This window comes from Cynocephalus volans, chromosome 15 (genome assembly GCF_027409185.1).
Source record: "Cynocephalus volans isolate mCynVol1 chromosome 15, mCynVol1.pri, whole genome shotgun sequence".
Taxonomy (NCBI): Eukaryota; Metazoa; Chordata; class Mammalia; order Dermoptera; family Cynocephalidae; genus Cynocephalus; species Cynocephalus volans.
Window position 1 is genome coordinate 60,585,297 of NC_084474.1, and position 20,686 is coordinate 60,605,982.

Sequence of the window (20,686 nt, forward strand, 5' to 3'; positions counted from 1 at the left end):
CTTATCACCTTACATTTTAATATATTTTAATGAAACCTTTCAAAATGATTAGGCAGATTTTTTTTTTCTATTTATTTTCAAAGATATTTGAAGAATTTATCTTAAAATACTGTAGGGGAGGTCTATAATTTTTGAGTACACCTGTTTCTATTTTAAGGCCAAATATAACTCAGTCGTTGAGAAAAAAAAAAATCATGATGGTGATAAACATGGAACAAGCATGTCTTTGGAGTCAGTAATCACATCATGTGGTATTCTTTATCTGTAGGTTGAAGAAAAAGTCCCAGTCAGTGGATATTACTGCTCCAGGGTTCAACCCTTTGGCTGGTGCAGGAAAGCAAACGCCTCAAGCCAGTAAGCCGCCTGCACCCAAGACCCCCATCATTGAAGAAGAGCAGAATAACACAGCCAATACCCAGAAGCATCCTTCCCGAAGGAGTGAACTGAAGAGGTTCTACACTATTGGTGAGCTCCAAATGTTTTATGCAAATGAATAAGTGAAGTCTGCCTAAAGGCACTGTGCATTTGTGATTCTGCTTAGTTAAATGGCCCCTTGCTATATAACGTATACTTTCTGTTGGTTTATTTGGACATTATCTTACATGGCCTGAACATGAAGATGCAAAAATACTGAAAACCTTCAGCAAAGTTAAATATGAGAGGAGACTCGAAGACTTTCTGTATCTTACCCTAAGGGGAGTATATATTTATTAGGTTTTCCAATTTTTCAGCTTATGTGCTACTATTTTTATTTTAGCCATTCTTCAGCCGGTGCCGGTTCTGTTTTTTGTTTTTCTTCTTTTCGTTTTCCCTTCCGGCTCCCAAGTCTCTGACCCTGTTCTGTCAGCTTGTTAAGATACTGGCTGATGTAAGCCTGTAACTAACAAAGTCACTAGGAAAGTAGAAAGTTATTACATTGTCAGAAAGGACAAATTATATTGTGGGTCTGTTTTGGTCTTCCACATTGCTTTCCTTTGGAGAGATTTAATCACATCCAGAACCTTTTATATGAGAGAGTTGTAGGCTATGGATAGGGTCTTGCAGGCATTATGTGTTTTTTCCAAATAGAATAATATCCTTTAATTTTGAACTCTATCATTTAAATGGAGAGTTGTAGGTAATTAATTTAAACATGTCGAATTACCAAATTTTGTGTGCCAGTATTTGCCCAGCATGATTTTGGCCTTGTTTTTTAACTAATAACAATTTTTCCTGTCTTAGGTCTATTTGAAACAAAAGTTATCTATTTGAGACATATCATATATGGTAGAAGATAGTATGAGTAGGGGAAGTAAATCCACCCATGAAGAAGATGGCTGTGTTAGCCTTTTATATTATTTCATTTTGGAGATTTGGACACATCCAAAAGTTTTAATGGTACAAACCATGGCTTAATGGGTTATCAAAGTTACATCCAAGGCAAAATTTTTCTTTGGCATTAGCACCCCCAACACCCCAATAGGGGATGTTTGTTTTAAGATGATTAAATTTTTTTTCTCGGATATTTTAGCATCCATATCTAGAAATGATAATCAAGAGACCAGATTCCTAGTTCTGAGTCCTGTGCTAATTTTCCCTGTGACTTTTGTCGAGTCATCTTCCAATGTCTTTGGGTTAAATTGATTTTATCAAGCTTGGAGAGAGGGTTCCTTATAGGTCTAGTATTATCTCAAATTTGGCTGGTAAAACCAAGCTTTTTCCTTTTCACCATTTTATGTCTTCTACCCATACCCACTTCAGGCTTCCTCTTTCCAGATTAAAATGTTCAAGTCTTATTTTTCAACCAGCAACCATCATGGTGTCATTGAGGATGTACATAGTCAGATAACGAGAATTAATAAGACAATGTAGACAGGTGCATACTTCCATTTCTAAAATTTTTGATAGTACAGTTCTGAAAATTAATCAACTAGAGAAGCTCATAAAGTTTACATGACTGCCTCTCCATTTACCAATGTCCTCCCTTCCTACCCTTCAACATGTCTACCACCTTCTGTTGCTGTTGGATTTATTAACTGGCTAAAAAGATATAGCATTTTGCCTCCAGAAAATAAATTTTATACTACAAACTCAATATTCCTTAAAAATAAGAAAATTAGGGAGAAACACTGACCAGCTTGGCCACAGTGAACAAAGATCTTATTCTTGAAAATAGAAGTCTAAAGGGTGAGTTCGAATTGCAGCAAGATGAACTATGAGTTATTTTCAATAGCACCACCACTAGTGAATTTTTAATTATTTAATTTACAACAATTTGATTCATAATCAATGTCAATGGCATGTCTATTGTGTTAAAAGAGACATCTGAACTGTTTATTTTACTGTATCTATTATTGGAATTCCCTTCTATTATTGGAAACTGGAAACATTATTTTCAAGGCTGAAATATTAGCAATCATGTAATCCCCTATACTGAACGTTTCTTTCACAAAACCAGTCTACTTCAGTGTCTCTTAGTAAAATTTTTGGTAATCAACAACAACAATAAAAATTTCCATTTATGGTAATTTTATATAACAGGGACAAGTTAAGCTCCATCTTCCATCTCAGTTCATCCTCTGCAACAACTCTGACAGGTGGTGTTACACTTTATGTTTATAGATGAGAAATAAAGTCTTAGAGAAGTTAAAGGAGCCATAAGCCATAGAGAGCAGACTCTGAAATGAAATTCACCTTCTGTTGTGACATGTTAGAATCAGCCTTTGGTATCATTCAAAAGGAAGCCAGGCCCCTCTGCACAGTGGTGAGCCGGAGGAGTTTCTATGGATAATGCAGTGGAGTAACATTTTTACCTTAATTTCTAGATAATCTCATTGAGGGCAACCATGCTAACCCGTCCACTAGCCAGTATGCCCTTTCATTGAAAGTTAGCTTTCAATGACTCAATTTAGTGTTCCCACTACTGGAAAAACCTGGGAGCCCTCTTGTGGCCAAGTGAAGTACTACCTTTAAATTTAGCAATGAAATACAATATTTACATTGTACAGATTTAAATTCAAGCAGTGATTCTAGGGGCTTAAAGAATTTTCAAGTAAATAAATTAAGAAATAGATAAACTTGGCATTCATTGAAATGCCTCTTAGTGGCTAATGAATAGCTGCAGTAGATTCTCTAGAAATTTCTTTTTGATGTCACAGCTATTATCCTTCATGAACTTATGTAGAAGATCTCCTTACTGTTGAGAGACCCCGAGGAAATAGAATTTATAGCCTCCTAGTATAGATATAGGCTCAGATCCTTACTTATTCTTAATAACAGAACATATTATACCTGATAAAAGAGCAAAAAAAATGGTACAGTATACACTCATTATTATTTATAACAGAATAAGCAGTCTTAGAAGAAGTATAATAAAATTTCGTTGATTTGGAATAAGTAGAGGAAAAGCTAGTCTCTATCAACGTGAAATATATGAATCTTCAGATAAGTTAAAAAGAAAGTAGTCATTATATCAGGACTGTGGCTCAGGAAAGAGCTTTTTTTTCTCCCCTACTTCTGGCACTAACTGCGTGATCTTGGCACAAGTTATTTACTGTCAATTGGCCTTATGTTTTTTCATCTGTACAGTGAAAGAGACCAAATCAATGTCTTTCTAAGTTTTTTCTCTCTTGTTCTCTTTTTATTATCACAACTAATCAAAGTACTGCACAAGTTTTCTATTGCTGTGAAACAAATTACAGCAAACTCTGCGGTTCAAAACAACACTCATCTATTAGCTCACACTTTTGTGGGTCAGAAGTCCATATGGCATGGCTGGGTTCTCTGCTTGGGGTGTCACAGGCTGGAATCAAGGTGTTAGCGGGGCTGAGTTCTCATCTGGAGGTTCGACCAGGGAAAGATATGCTTCCAAACTCATTTTTGTTGGCATACTTCAGTTCCTTGCAGTTGTGGGACTAAGCTCCCCATTTCCTTATGGCTGTAAGTCAGGAACCACTCTCTTCTCCTAGAGGCCACTTGCTTTCCTTGCCAGGTGGTCCCCTCCGTCTTCAAACCAGAAATTTCATATCAAATTCTTCTCATTTGATCTCTGACTTTCTCTCCTGTGAACAACCAGAAACACTCTCTGCTCTTAAAGGACTCATGCAGTTAGGTTAGGTCCACCCAGATAATTTCCCTTTCTTAAGGTCCACACAATCTAGTCACAGGAATAAAGTCCATCATATTTACAGTGCCCAGCATTATGCAAGTGTATGCACCAAAAGGATGGGAAATCTTAGGAACCATTCTAGAATTCTACCACCTTGTGTGTACACAGTCATATACCACCACAGCTTGTATTAGTCCATTTCTGTTTCTTATAGCAGAATACCTGAAACTGTGTAATTATAAAGAAATATAATTTATTTCTTACAGTTTCAGGGGCTGGGCAGTCCACAGTCCAGAGGGTACATTTGGTTAGGGCCTTCTTGGTGGTGGCTCTACAGTAACACAGGGTATCACATGGCAGGAATGGCATGAGCTAGAGAGAGACTAACCCCCTCACTTGCTCTTCTTATAAAGCCATCAGAACAATACCCATTACTTCATGAATGGGTCAATCCATTCACCAGGGCATAGTCCTCACAATCTAATCACCTCCCAAAGGCCCCACCTTTCAATTACCACAGTAGGATTTCCCACCCTCAACCCTGTTACTGTAGGGATTAAATTTCAATGAGTTTTGGAGGTATATTCAATCCACAGCATAGCTCAAACAAAATTTTCTAAGAATATTTCTCTTACTACTTATTCTGATTGTTTCTATTTTATCCTATTTCATTTTTTAAATACAATCTCGACTCATTACATCAGTTTTGTGGTCTATTAACAAGTTGTGGCCTGCAGTTTGAAAAATCCCTGTACTTGATATTAGAAGTCTTTCAGATACTTAAAATTATATTATTATTTTAAATATAGAATTGTTAATTAGAACTAAAATAACAAAACATTAACTTAATAAACTAACACTAATGTATGAATAGATAAAGTGTAGAATTTTTCACTTTTCCAATATTTGTTTGTGCTACATAAAACTACCTGAGTTTGAATGTATGTAAGAAATACATATCCTTCAAAACAACAACTTCTACTTAAAGATAGAAGATGAATCCTATTAGTAGACTCAGATACTTATAATACTCTATTTATTCCACTACCCTTAGTTCAGAGAACTACATGTAAAGACTCCTGCAAAAGTCACATATGAGGTATGGAGGTAGTGATGAAAACTGTGCACAAGGGATCCAAAAATGTGCCATCGCTTCTTAAGGTGCACTATATAATTACATGTAATATTTGTTCCTCACTCGAGGGTGCTGGAGCTGGATCATACATACATCTCTTTCCAGCTTCTGTGACTATTAGTAAAAGTCTTTCCATACTGAGGATTTTCACTTGACAGTTAAGAAATAGGACAACTCTTGAATGGATGTCCCTATAATCAGAGTTCATACAGTGAAACATCCAAAGCCAGTTAGTCCCTGATCAGTCCCCACCACATGAAGGCCTCATAGAAGATGCTGCTAAGAATATAAAGAAAAGTGCTTTTGAGGAGGGCATCATATAGGTTGGGGCAAGGAGTGCTTGGTTAAAAGGAGCACACCAGTGAGCAGAATGCAAGACAGAATGCCCTAAATGACATGTGGGGGGTGAATAAGGGGGCAGCAGACGGCAGAGGGGGCTCCCTTAAAGTGCTGTGGAATCCAAAAGATGTAGAAATACATAAGACTGTAAAGCCGCTCACACTCAGAGGCTCTTTATTGGCTTCATAGAGCACGTCACCCTCACCACCCTCTTCCTTCCCTGCCTGCAGACGCCCTTGGCATCTGTGTTTACCTATACCAGGGTACTTTGAAACGTTCATGGAGACATGAATTAAAAAATAATATGAATCCTTCCATGAACTTGTTGAAGACCCTTGTATCTCTTGTCTTCTTGTGTTGGCATGTCTGCCTCCATACCAGGTCTCAATTCCCATGAGGAGGGAAAGATGCCCTCAAATCTCATTAATCCCGGCCCTTAGTACAGTGTGAAGTGCTAAATAAATGTCGGGGGCCAGGAAGGTGGAGTTAGAAAGGGTCATGGCATGAGTCTCGCTCTTCTCAGTAGAGGAGGAGAGGAGGGAACCTACTGAGAGTTCAGTTACAGAAAGAGCTTTGGAGCATTAGAGAAGGATCGGAATACCTGCTGTGGAGAACAGTGAGAAAGGTAATATAACCTTTACATCTATAAGAAAAATTAGAGTTATCAAATCTCTCTTTTATTACTTACGCCATGTAAATGTTCTCTGCAACTTCACGGAGAAGGCAGAGAGCCTTGAACTTAGCCTTCCCAGATTTCTCCCTCAGCAGGGCTTCTTAAGAGGTCCAGTAAGAGGGATCCTTGGCTAACAGGTGTCTGAATAATACCTCTAGAATCTTCCTTCAGTTGAGATCTCTGCCTCTCAGGTTCTCACTTTATCACGGCAACTGACAGCCTGCTCACCCTTACTAATCTCCTCTTTCCCGACATGGATCAGTCTCCACCTTCTGTCTTATCTAAATTAATCTCACTACAGCCATCTTCTCCTTATAGGACACCTTCCATGATTAATCATTCAATGTTCTTTACAATCATTTCTAGTTATATTCAGATGAATGAATTCTGGGTTTATTTGGGGGATATGTATAACTCAATCTTTTCCACATAAGAAAATCCATTCTCTTATTAATTCATTCATTTATTAATTCAAGAAATATTTACTGGATACTTATTACATGCCAGGCCTTGTTTAAAGTGCTGCAAATACAAGCATAAACAAGACCAAGTCCATCTTCAAGTGCCTGTATTCTAGTGGAGAAGATAGGCAATGAATAAACGATCAGATATTTAACACATTGTCAAGGAATGATATGTTTTTAAAGAAAAATAAAACAGGTTAAGTTAGAGAGGTGATAGGTTGTTTATGTAAAATGTGTTTACATCGTACACAATTTTTACAAACATTCTAGCAGATGAATTATCTCAGTGCTAACTGAGAAATCAATTATACTGGTTTCAATTATAGGACATTAGATGCATTAATAAGAGATTTTTCTTCAAAAGTTTTTTTTTTTTTTTTTGCCTTCCTTCCGATAGGATTAGCTTATGAAAAGACTAATGGAACTGACATGTGCAGCATGAAGATGAAAATGACTGACAGGACAAGTAATGACCCTCAGGCTTCCCTGCGTTGTTTGCAAGAGGAGGTGTATTAGTCTGTTTCTGTTGCATATAACAAAATACCTGGAACTGGGTAATTTATAAGAAAATTAAATTTATTGCTTTCAGTTTCAGAGGCTGGCATATCCAAAGTCCAGGGAACATATCTGGTGAGGATTTTCTTTCGTGGTGGCTTTACAGTAATGCAGGGGTCTCACATGACAGAAAATGGTGGAGCAGAAAGAGAGAGATTCTCAAATGCTCTCCTTTTAAAGCCCTCAGAACCACACCCTTGACCACCATTATTAATCCATTCACTAAGCATGGCCCTACAATCTAATCACCTCTTCAAGGCCTCACCTTTCAAATACCATAATAGGATTTCCCACCCTCAACAGTTACCGTGGGGATTAAGTTTCTAATACATGAGACGCAATTCGATCAATCCACAGCAGGAGGTATCCAGATATTCTTCATTTCTACCAAGAAAAGAATAAGGAATGTGGATTAAGTTGTAGTATAGAATATTGAAAGTAAATATCAAAGAGAATTTAATAAATTTTAGTATATGTTCCAGGGAATTTTTTTTTTTTTAAGTATAGTCATTGTCTCTTTAGAGTGGTTTAAGTGCCATCTTGCCTAGAGTGAAAGGTAACAAGATCAGCTCTCCAAGATCCTAAATGGTTTTGATCAATGCTGTGAAAGCTGACACCCATTCAGTGGGTGTTTTTTGAGCTCCTTCTTTTGCTAATGCAGGCAGGGTGAATCAGTGGTGAGGAACTTGGCCTCTGGAGTCTGATGTCTGAGTTGGACCTACTCATTCCCCCTGCTAGTTATGTGTGTATAAACAAGGTGGTTAGAATCTCAAAGCTCAGTGTCCTCACTTATAAAAGTAAATAAAACTGGTGCTTATTGAAAGGGCTGTTATAAGGGGTAAACGAGGACATATATTTAAACTGCTTATAATAATAGCTAGAACTTTCAAGTTCTCAGCAAATATTACTGAGCTTACTGTTGTTGTACATGAAGAATGCCGCATGGATGAGGCACTATGTACCTGCCCTCTGTGAAGCAAGCGCCTCCTATCTTGATCCTTGTGCCCAGATCACCTCATGTCCGGTTGAAAACTCTACAGTGGTTCCTCATTCCCAACAAGATAACATTGTTACTCTATAGACCTTTCATGCTCTGGCCCTACAATCCAGCCATAACAAGCTCCTTGTGGTTTCCACAAGGTGTCACTCTGTATGATGTGTCATAGGCTTTATGTGTTCTTTTCCTTCTGCCTAGAATGGCATTACTTTAACCTCTTTCAGCCTTCTGAATGAACTACCCATTTGTCAGGATTCATCCTAAAGTTCCCTTATACCTGGCCACACTTTCTCCAAGTCTGATCAACATGAACAGATTTCAGAGCATTTTAACATACACATTGCCAGTGTTTTAGGTGACTAACAAATATTCATTGAGTGCAGTGAGTACTTATAACATTCCTGTAGGGTAAGTGGGATGTGTATTATGGCCACCATGTAGCATTTGATGGAATTAAGTCTATGAAAGTTGAATGATTTATTCATGATTATAGTATAAATAGTGGCAAAGCCAAGGGGAGAATCTAGGTAGACTGACCAATGGGAAAGAGCTCATTTTCTACATATATTTTCAGGTCAAACCTCTAATCAAAAACATAAGTGAAATTAGATCACTGACAGAGATCTCATTGAATGGTTCCACACGTGCTAGTCTCTACCACTGATGATGAAATAGATCAATTTAAAAAAGAACACTAGTTTTTCATGGAACTGTACTTATTCAGTTAAAGTATCCTTTTTGTTTTTCTTCCTTTTTCCTCCCTTGCTCTCTCCCTCTGTTTCTTCCTTTATTCCTTTTTCCTTCCTTCCTCTTTCCTCCCTTCTTTCCTTTCTTCCCTTCTTCCTTCCTTTTCTTCTTCCTTGTGTTAAAAGGAACCATCCTTTGTGAAATTATGGCTTAGTATGTGGTATTGGTTTGGAAGATTTTGTTTGTTTGTATAAGATTTATTCTTTTTAAATCCCCTTACTTGTCAGAACATTAATTTGGGAAATGGTCTCAAAAATGTTCTTTTGAAAACTTACTGGCCTGTGAAATTGTAAAATCTGAAATTCAACGATCTTGTCTTTTGCTCTGCCTTCAGGATAGAATACTTTGAGCATAACAAACTTAATGAAGCACAGTTAAATACAAAGTTGTGTCTTAGTAACCCCAGGCTGCTTATACATTGAAAAGAGAGCCTACAGAATTGGGGTCCCCTGGGAATTTTTCTCAGTTGTTGGCAAAATTAAACCTGTAATAACTACTTTAGAAACCAGAGAACGTCAAGACACATATTTAACTGCTTTTTAATTGGAGTACACAAGACAATTTAAAATATCATCACATAACTTTCATTTTGAAGCCAGACTTTTTAATTATAAGAATAAAAAAGATCAACTGTAAAGTGAAAATACTGTAACAGGAGGTTTAAAAAAAAAGAAAAAGCAGAAAACTAATCTTGGTGGAGGTGACACATTCTGCAGGATGAAACTAGATCACCACTGAACTGGAACCTTTTCTCCAAACTAGAAGATTCTTCATCTAAAAGCAGGAAGTTTCTGTGATTTAATCAGCAGAACGTTCTTAGCATTACAGGTCACTGTCTATAAGCACAGGAACTAAAATGGATAACTGCTGTGAGGGTTCCAGTTAAATTATGTTCTGGAGAAAAATGACTTTGTTTTGAATTGAAGTTTGTTCTGACAGTTTGATGACTTCTTATATTTTCTGGGTCACAAGAATTTTTAGTGAAAATTGTTTCATTGCTCGGGTTTCTCATTATACACGGAAGCTAGAATTCCATAAATGGACCTAGGCTTTTCACAGATTTTGAAGAGTGCCCAATGTGCTATTTTTATTCAGGTAGTGGAATTTGAAGATATCAGGAATTCAAGTTCAATTTTTTGTTCATTACTGGGATAAACAGAGCTTGGGGTTCAATGTATGTTTATGAGAGTTTGAGAGCCTATATCTCTGTGTGTGTATATGTGGGGGGCAGGTGTTTGAGTTTTTATTTTATATCATTTTTATTTATTGCATTTAAAATCCACTTTAAAACATGAGATCAGGGAAAACCTACAGACAGAAACTCCTTTTCAACTCTATATGAAAGCCTTATTTCTTTCAGGAGAAATTAGATTTTTTTTTTTTTGTACTAATAGTTTATACAATTTTAACTAAACGTTACTAAGCAGCAAGGGATATACTCAGAAGAAAGAAAAATTTTTTATATCCCTTTAGATTGGTAGTGCTCGTAATATGTTGGATAAGCTTGCCAACTATAATTTTATATAGTTAGCACCATATTTTATAGATTTGCTTTTTTGCCATAAGTGTGTGATTGTTCTCTGTCAGAAGTAATCAACCCAGGATCAAGAAACATAGCTTAATCGTGGCTGTAATAAATGGATTAAGAAATGTCAATAACCCTAAAGTTTCTCTGAGAAAATTATGTTGGGATTGTGTTTGAGTTGCTGCGTAATAGTCTTATAACTCATTAAAAATAAATTATACTTGTCAATCTATTTAATGATTTCTAAACTGCCCAATTAAACCTATACTGATTTAAATGGCAGAATAATTTAAATGGACATTGTTCATGGTTGAGAAATAATCATAATCCTATTTGAAATTTGCTAAATCCCTATTAAAATAAGTCCTTCAGCACAGTCATCGACCAAAGCTTGCCCTTTTCATCCACCAACACTTGTAGGAATGTTCCATTTCACTGAAGCATACCTAGGGGAAGAAAATGACAAATTATTAAGAAAGACCTATTTAATTTTAAACATTTAAGGAGAGAATTAATGGCAATTTGAGCAGTGAAATATGTCCAAATTTCTCTAGTTTGAATTTAAAGAGCTTTTGGATCTTGTACACATTCATAAATAAAACTCTTGATATCTCCTACTTATTTTATTTTTTCCTTTTATTTATTGATATCTCCTTCCCACTTTATATCTAAAGATATTTCTCTACATGTAAAAAATACTGCCGTATTTATGCTCCTCAAAGAAATTTGATCATGTTCATCACTGTGACCAAAAGAATATTATTTAGAACAATGGAAAAATAGTTAAAAGCCAGACACAGTTTGGGCAGGGGGGTGGGGGGGAAGCTTCTATTGGTATTTCTAGCAAGGTTTTGAAACTACTTTTTACTGCAGTTAATAACTCTGGGTAACCCAAGTGAAGATTATAAATGTTTTATTGACCATTCTTACTAAATTTACTATAAATTAAGTGTACATCTACATACAAGCAAGCTATTAGTAAGCAATGTTAAAACTTTACTATTTCAAACTTTGTGACCATCTGGACAAACTGTGACATAAAAAGACCTTGTGTTAGCACAATCTATGACAAAAATAAATCTATGTGGATTTGTAATGATTTTAGGACATAGAAAATATTAGGTTAAGCAAATTAGCTTAACAAACAGAGTTTTCGTAGGTAAAAGTACGTCCTGTGGTAAATTAATGTTCTGGGTTTACTTCGTGTTATCTGTTAGTTAATCTGTTTCATGTTACCATATATGTTTGAAAGTAATAAAGTTAAATTCCTTCAAAATATTATATGAATAAGTCTTTAGCTGCTTAAATGGATGTTTTTTAGGGGAGAAAGCCCATACTGTCTTCGTAATCATGGCCAACACTCAGTATCCCATTTCCTCCATTCTGTTTGGTCATTCATTTAGTAAACCTTTTGTATAAATTTGAATCTTAAGTCTCCAGGTGCATTCTGTTTTATGGAATGAACTAATATGCATTGAATTTAAAAGAACCCACTTTTATTAATATAATATAAGCCCTCTTAATAAATATAATGTTAGAATATAAAACCCTCTTAATATGAGAAACATTATATGTTAACTATACAGAAGACAGCCCATCAACACGGAAATCAGTAAGACTTTGAATAGTGTCTGTCTGCCTACTGTATTTCTATATTTTCTGTTTTCTAGGATTCATACTCAAAGATCCCTGGGGTTTATTTTTTTGCTTAAATTTTAATATATATTGATAGAAAGGGCATTGGTTTTCTCTCATAGTTCTCTGAGCTATAGGAGACAAAAATTATCTTTGATAACATATTGGAGATAAAATATCATAGGTGGCCACAGGTAGTTGAACTTTGGCTTTAATTTACTGAGTGTCATATAGACCAATTCAAAAGTGTTTCCTTTTAATTAGTACTTTCGGTTTTGAGAACTTTTTCAAGTTCTATTTCAAATGAATCAAGTGGTGGAAAAAACAACACAATAATATTTACTGTAAGTAAAGTAATATTTACTCTCTGGTATGCTATTTGGGACTACAAAGTTTTTATTTCCTGCTTTAAGTAATTCTCTCAAATTACAGAACTTTTGTGATATGAGAAACACTCTTGTAAATAAACATAGGGTGAGTGGGATGGGATGGGATGGGGATAGCCAAAAAAATGCACTTAAGTAAGGGAAAGAGGAATATAAATAATAATCTTCTCTTCTCATGCTCTCCTATTTTTCACCTCCACCCCTATATGAGCCTATCTAAACTCCAATTCAGTGCACAATTTTAGAATTCTTGTTCATTCATTAAAAAAAAAAAAAAAAAAAAAATTGAATGCCTACCATTGTCAACCTCCAATAGTTGGAAATGAGGCTTGAGAGAATTGAGGCCAGATAATGGGGGTCTTGTGTGCTACACTACAGAATTTGGGCTTAATCTTGGCACCTTGGGAACTGTTGAAGGGTTTTGCCTAGGGAAGTGTCTTGATAAAATGGCTTTATGAAGAGATATTTCTGTGGAGAATATTTATGTGGAGAATGGGCAGAGATATATGTGCCTACAGACAAAAAAATATTTTAGACTTAGAGTGTAAGAGCTAAAAAGATAGTACGTTGTGTTGTTTAAGGGCTTTGGCTCTGAAATTACCTAGACCTGGGTGTGGATCCTGGCTCAGCCATTCTGGGTAGCTCTGTGACCCCGGACAAATCACTAAATCTCTCTGAACTTCTGATTTTTATTAGGAAAGTGAGGATATTACCCTGTACCACTCAGGTTTGTAATAAGGCTTATATGAGATAATGTGTAAAAATTGCTTAAAAGATCCTAGCACACAGTAAACACTGAGTAAATGTTAACTAAAAAGTAAAATATCAAAATAATATTAACAAAGAGTGACAAAAGCTTAAACTAAGACAGAGATAATATAACAAGAGGGAGATTCCAGACAGATGAAGGACATAGGTCTAGAACAATTGGTGACCAACCAGGAATGAAGAACAGGAATGTTTTCCAATCAAGGCATTGATTTCAGGCCTTGAGTACTTGAAACAATGACAGCTATCATTTTTCAATTTGAAAGATATATCTTCTTTCATAAATAAAACGAATATCTCTATGGGCCAGAAAAAAAGATAAAAATGCATAATAATAAATGAGTGTTGAAGTCATGGCTCTTTTGAACTAATATGCATTGAATTTAAAATAACCTGTTATAAATATGAAAACATTATGCATTAAGTATATTGAGGATATCCCATTAGGTACAATGTTGATACACCGCTGTTAACTAAAGTTCATACTGTATTTAGACTTCCATACTTTTTACCTACTGTCTTTTCTCTGCATCACGATCCTATGCAGGATACCACATTATGTTCAGTTGTCATGTCTTCTGGGTTCTTCTTGGCTGTGACAGTTCATGGCGTCATTTTAGTCCCAAGTCACCCTGCTAGAGCTCTTGGCTGCCCCTGACTATTTCTGGACCTGAGCTCTGAAGGGGTAGGAAGAGACCAATAGGCTGCAAAGGAAACTGGGAAAAGATGATCAGAGATGCAGGGAATAAGCTTCGTAGTTTCCTCCATCTCTTTAATCAATCCAATAAATTTGCCCATTCTTAGCCTCTGCTAGTTATTTAGGAAAGAAATGACACTATGTCATTCAGATGACCAAAAATGCAGAAGAAGATTATTAGGATGAGGCTTTGATACCCCAAGAATAGAGAATAAGGGCATTTCTGAAAGCTATGTTGGAGGTGGGGGTCGGGGAGACAAGATTCTTTATCAAGAGAGAGAGTGAGCAGCACTTTGGTTCCCTTCTTTGGTCATCACCTATGTTTTAAGTATACTTGAGTAATAAAATCTGTCAAGAAAGATGGGACAAACTGGGATTCATGTCTAAGTATCACATCAGACACCTTTTGAAAACATTTTTTTCCAGTATTGGATCAGTATTCATTAGGTTGTGCTCTTAGTGTAAATCACACTTACGATTCATTCTGTTTCAACACCCTATTTATTGGAGGATTGAAACATATCACATGCACTGAGACCTTTCTGCTACATTATTTCGGGACTTATAGAAAACTTAAAGATGAGCAGCAAACAGCAGATGGCTCAGGGTCAAAGGCAGTTCCATGATACACTACCTGAACAAGAGAAAGGCTTCACTTTACCTTTCATCAGCAGGACTCAGAGGGAAAGCTTTAAAGCTCTTAAAATATTGAAAGAATTGCTTCCCATGTTCTAGTGTGCATTGGGGAGTTCACAAAGATACAGATGCTGGCTCAGTAGATCTGGGGTGGGGCCTGGAATATTGCATCCGTAATAAGATCCCAGGTGATGCTGATGCTGCTAGTCCATGAGAAACAAGACTAAAGAGCCTGAGGCTTTCTTTATTTGTCAACACATATAAGATATTTTTCATTATTTGGACCCAATTTATTATCCCAAACCAAGAATTTATCATTAACACTTGTGTTCTTTTCTCAAAACAAACTGCCTAAGTTCCAGTCCTTAGTATGTATAATAAAAGAAACTTTCAGAGTAAGAAAAATAATGTGAATATTATCACATACATACATACACACGCGCGCATGCGCGCACACACAAACACACACACACACATACACACACAGTTTTCATACTATAAAAGACACATTATCATAAAGTAGTAAGAGATAAAATTGTGTTGTTAAGATTCGAGCATTTGAGACCTGTTAGCTGTTTCTGATTTTTATTAGTCAAGAGTGACGGTATAGTATAGCTTAGTGTAGAGCAGTAGAAATAACATAGGTTTGAGAACAAAAGAAATGCGTTAGAATTTAGCAATTCACTGGCTATTTTAGCTCTGCTAGTTACCAGATGTCAAATTTATTGGTCAGTTTTTCAGTGGGAATAAAAGCACTTTATAGGATTTTGGTACTAAATAAGATAATGCATGTGATGCTTTTAGTACTGAATCTGACTAGGAAGGAGTTAATTAAATGGTTGCAATTTCATTGAAGAAGGAGAATGAAAATGAGAGGGGTCAATGGAGGAAGTAAAAGCTAATCAATAATAAGTGGTCTTAGCTTGGGAAAAACAAATGCCCAGTTTCTGGATCAGGCTCATTACCTGCAGCGATAACAGCTCCTTGGCTGCCCTTTCCCCAGTCCTCCCAAGGCAACATGATGAAGGCAGATGTCATGGCACCTACAGGGGGCTATGTTGCAGAAACCCTGAATTATGAATTTGGACATTTATATAGGAACTGGACAGCTGCCCTGCTCCCTCTGGCAAGAGGGAGAGAAAATTTGTCCATAATGTCAGTGAATCTTCTCTGGGAGAGGCCTCTAAGTTTTTACAACCCTTTGGAATATAAACAAAATAACTCAGAGGTTTAGCATCCTTTAAAATGTGAACACATAGCTCCAGGGAGATAAATCTCTGTATCTGTGTTGAGCTCTCTATTCTATCACCCTTTACCCCAGGAGCCAATTTTCTCTGCTTGGAAAGCCTCACCGTGCAGCAACATGAAATTTACTGGCATTGTTTCCCTACATTTATGCCCCTTATTACAAAGTTACATTGATGGAGAAAAACAAAATTATTAATTACCTCATATAAGAAAGTAAGAACATCATTAGCAAATCCACCCCTAACCAACCTTTATTTCTTATTGAATAAGAAAAACTCAGGTTTCCTACAAGTTTCCTTGAAATGTTTCTTTATTAATACATGTCATTCATCACATTCCTCCTAAATAACTCCTGATATGTGAATTATTTTCCCTGTCGTTGTGTGTGTGAGTAGTTCTAAAAATAGAAAACAAATGTTCAAAATTTAGGAAGCTGTTCTCTAGTCTTCCCACAAGGCGCACAACACCTGCCCAAATGATGGGACTGTGCTCTGTATGGCTTCCATCATGACAACCCACACTGGCTTTTAGTAGCAAGGCTATGAATTTTCTTCCTCCCTAACATCAGCATCACTGATAACACATGGTCATTACCAAAGGCAAAAACAACTGAATAATACCCATGCAGTTGCTAAAGAACAGGTTGAAATGGAACTGTAGAAATCGAGAGGGAGAGGTTTCCGTGTGTCCTCATGGGCATAGTCAGAGGTTACACCAATCTGGGGGTACTAGGAAAGAGTGTTTAGCAGTCTAGCAAGCCATTTTAAAACTAGTGTGTTGGGTCTCCTGAAGCAAAGATTTTGATAATGTGAAAGGGCAAAAAGTAGAGCTGTGGAAACATTTTTAAAACACTTGTTTTAAAAAGCCTAACAGTGCTTACAAGTTTGGAGACTGTCTCTGTTTGTCAGATTCACAGGCTATCTTTTTTTTTTTTTCTTTTTTAAACCAGACTCACATAGGACCCTGATGCCAGTGGAAACACTCAATCCCAATGAGAATTCAAACCAACAAAGTATCTGTTATCTGAAAAGCAATTACCTCAGCAGTTTGGGCTGCTATGACAAATTACCATAGACTGGGTGGCTTAAATAGCAAATATTTATTTCTCACGGAGCTGGAGGCTGGGAAGTCCAAGATCAAGATGCCAGCAGACTAGTGAGGGCCTACATGCTGGTTTGCAGATGGCCATCTTCTCCTTGTATACTTACATAGTAAGAGAGGGGAGAGAGAAAGCAAGCTTTTTCGTGTCATTTTATAAGGACACTAATCCCATTCATGAGGGCTTCATCCCCATGACCTAATTACCTCCCAAAGCTCCCACCTTTAAATACTATCACATGGGGAGCCAGGCTTCAATAGTGGGGGTGGGGGACACAAATATGCAGTTCTTGGCAGTAATATCCTAGATAGTGGACAGCTAATAAGATAAGGTCCCCTTTCTCTAGGAGCTGACAGGTAGTACCACTGAGAAAAGACAGTAAGGGTACAGTGATTTTAATACAGCAGAGGATGTAAATGTCCCAAAGCAGGTGCAAAGGGTCAGGAAATTTAAAACATTAATTTGGGAAGAATAAAGGATGGTCTCAGAATAAAAGGGAAATTTGAGGTGGCCTCAACTATGGGAAGGATTTCAGTAACAGTTAAGCATCTTAATTGGTATTGTTGAAGGCCAGGCACACATTTCCACAGTGAAGATAAAGAAGGCGTTCCAAATAGAGGCTTGACAGAGGTTCTGGGTTCAAAGAGAGGAAAATATATTCTGAATCCCAAAGGAGAATAGTGGAGTTCCGAGAAGAACCCTGATGGAAGGAGAGAGAGAGAGAAGATGAGGTGAAAGTGAAATAAAGAGTGGAATACTGGGCCTTGTGACACCCCCTCCCCGCCTCCCCTATTTATGACCCCTGAATGTTTAGCAAAGTTTATACAAATCATGAAATCTGGCTGTGATTGGATTTTCTGTAGAAACTGATAAAGGACTAAATTCCTTGTGCTGGTTGATATGGGCAGAAATTGGGGAATATTCACAGACACATAGAGAGGCCCCCAGTTGACATCAGCATCACAATGTGTAATCGTAAATAGTGGAAAGAGAGGACCTGAAAACCAGATGACTTTGAAACTAATCCCAACCAAATCTGTGGTCCAGGACCTGGGTCACAAATATTTAGTCCGTGGCAGCAATGTACTTATCCTTCTGGGATTTGAACTACCACATCTGGTAATTAGGTGATTTAATAGCCTCATGATTACAAAGACCTCTTTGAGCCTTAGATTCTTGGACTGTATTATTCTTAACTGATGTATATTTTATTAGTGTTGTACTCAAATGAAATTATTTTGAGCGTTGATTTTTAGCACACCACCTCTCTAAATAAAGCTCAAAATAACATTAGTTTCTAAAAACATGTTCAATTACTTGTACCATCTCCTTTCTGCCATTTTTGGTGCTCTTTCATTAAATTGTGTTGTTCCAAAACTGGGGTAGCCTATTTTCCCAAAATGTACAAGTTTCAGGTTGAACCTGTTTATTTTCTGTTCATAATTCCAACCATTTATCATGATTTGTCTTTTTGCAGCCTCCTAAACTTCTTTATTTAGTACAACTGTATTGCTGCACTACAGTGAGCAACCTTTGTAATAATTAAATCTCTTTGTAGAAAGAAATCTTTCTCAGTGGCTTTGTCCTAAAGGTTGAGCAAAAATGCATGTGGAACAAAGTTGTTCAAAGTGGAGAAGAGGAGGGAAAAAGGCACTGAATATGCTGTACACTATGCATCATCGCCTCTTTGGATCATCATAAAGACCTTGTGGTAGTAGGTTATTCTAACCCCCACTTTACACGCGAAGTTCCACGATATCTGGCTTGCGCAAGGTAACCCAGTTTATAAGAGGTAGAGCAAGAATTTAAATCCACATTTGACTTCACGTACTATTGTCTTTCCATTCAGTTTCACTTTCTCCACGGTGCGTGTCCTACTACCTTACCAGATGAGGTGGTGGCTGTATCAGCTCTGTAAAGTGCTATACAACTGTTACTTCTTGTTGCTCTAGTTGATAAACTGGATAAGTCATTTAAAGTTCCTAAAGAACAATAATAAATAATTGATAAGCACAGTTATGCACTTAGTCTTGCTCATGTAATTTACTTTTCATGTATGTATTTGAAATAGTGTTTTATAATTAATTTGTTGCTTCCACTGAAGCACTAAACATGCCTTTTCCATATTTTCTCAGTGAAAGCAGAATATTGTCAGTGTTTGAAAACTGATTGTATGATTTGGTTTGGCTTGAAAAGTGTGTGTGTGTGTGTGTGTGTGTGTGTGTGTGTGTGTGTGTGTGTGTGTTCTTTAGTAAAAACTAAATAAGACTTCTATAATTTGTATGTATTATGCTCCGGTAAATTATGAACTGATAAAATTACAATAGTTTTTTGATGAACATCATAATCTCACTAAACATATTGCTTAAAGAATCAATCATCATTTGCATGGCTCCCAAGAGCAGCTCTAAAACCAATGGGTAGAAATTCCAGGAAGATCACTTCTTAGCTTAATGTAAAGAAGGACTACATAAAAATAATAACTATAAAAATGAAGACTTCTAGACAACTCTACCCCACAGTTTATCTGTTTTCCTCTTTTAAAATAATACCTTCATGTTTCATTTTTGCACAAAGCCATGCCCTCTGAACCATTCCATTTTTAGATATATACGATGCCACAATCAACTTCTATTTGCATTTTGAGAGACTTCTGAAATGATTTCCTTTTCCTTCTAATACTTCTGCATTACTGCCCTCAACTAGGAGAGTCTCTTAGTAAGAGGCAATGTAGAAGAGGTTAAAAGCCTTGGCTACAGAGCCAAATATAGCCTGATCTATATCCAGCCTCTACCACTTACTATGTGATGTTGGAAAGGTTGCTTGATTTCTCTGAACCTCAGTTTGTAATTTGGTAAAAAGAAGATATTGTCTATATCACTGTGTTATTCCAAGGTTAAATGTGGACAATGTATATTTAAAAGTAGTACATCTTTTGAAATATTTTAAATATTTAACAAATAATACCCATTAATAATAGTTTACAAGAGTATGATAATTTATATTTTTAAAACCCTTAGAAGACACACAGTAAGTGGTAAATAAGTAGAGGGAATATATTATGTTAATGTGAAACAAATTGGTATAATGGTGCTCCTGGAACAATGTTTCAAATCTGTAATCATTTATTCCCAATCCCTGTGCTTCTACCAACAAGCATAAATTTGTGCTCGCTCATATGCTCTTTCTAGTTTTCCTATTACTCTTTACATTAGTCCCACCATGAGAAGTACAATGGTGAAGAAGTGAAGGAAACAAGATTTGCTTAAAACACTGGTGCCAGCACTAGCTGCATGGTTCAAGGAGTATCATAAAGCTATACCTACCCCCAAATATTTCCTCTTTTGGTTTCAATCCAAACCAAACTTTTCATTCTTGCTTACTGGCACCTCGGCAAACTGAGTTTAGCAAATCGGTGGTTGATACATTAGAAGCAGGGTAGCAATTCTCAGAGATGTGGTGAGCTATGGAAACAGTCAGTTTCAGTGAGGGTTGGAGAAGCAGGGCGAGGATTAACACTGGGTTAACTTAAAATTCAAAGAGGACAAAAGAGAACCTAGGGAGGGAGCAGAAATCTCAAAAGTGCTAGAGAAGAAACAGAAAATGAAGTGGAGATAAGATACCGACATTTGATCTAGGCCCAGTGTTTATTGCTTGTGTTTGTTTGTGGCTACATGTATCATTCTGTTTAATCT

The 20,686-nt window shown here is 36.6% G+C and overlaps 1 protein-coding gene across 2 annotated transcripts in view; it reads left to right on the top strand.

The window, feature by feature from the left end:
* The window catches only part of OXR1 (oxidation resistance 1), a 446,972-nt gene that overhangs the window by 217,005 nt on the left and 209,281 nt on the right, over positions 1–20,686 (top strand). For both annotated transcript variants that reach the window (XM_063079313.1, XM_063079315.1), the window contains exon 3: positions 269–465. In XM_063079313.1, coding sequence (XP_062935383.1) covers positions 269–465 — 197 coding nt within the window. The remainder of the gene's footprint in view (positions 1–268; positions 466–20,686) is intronic.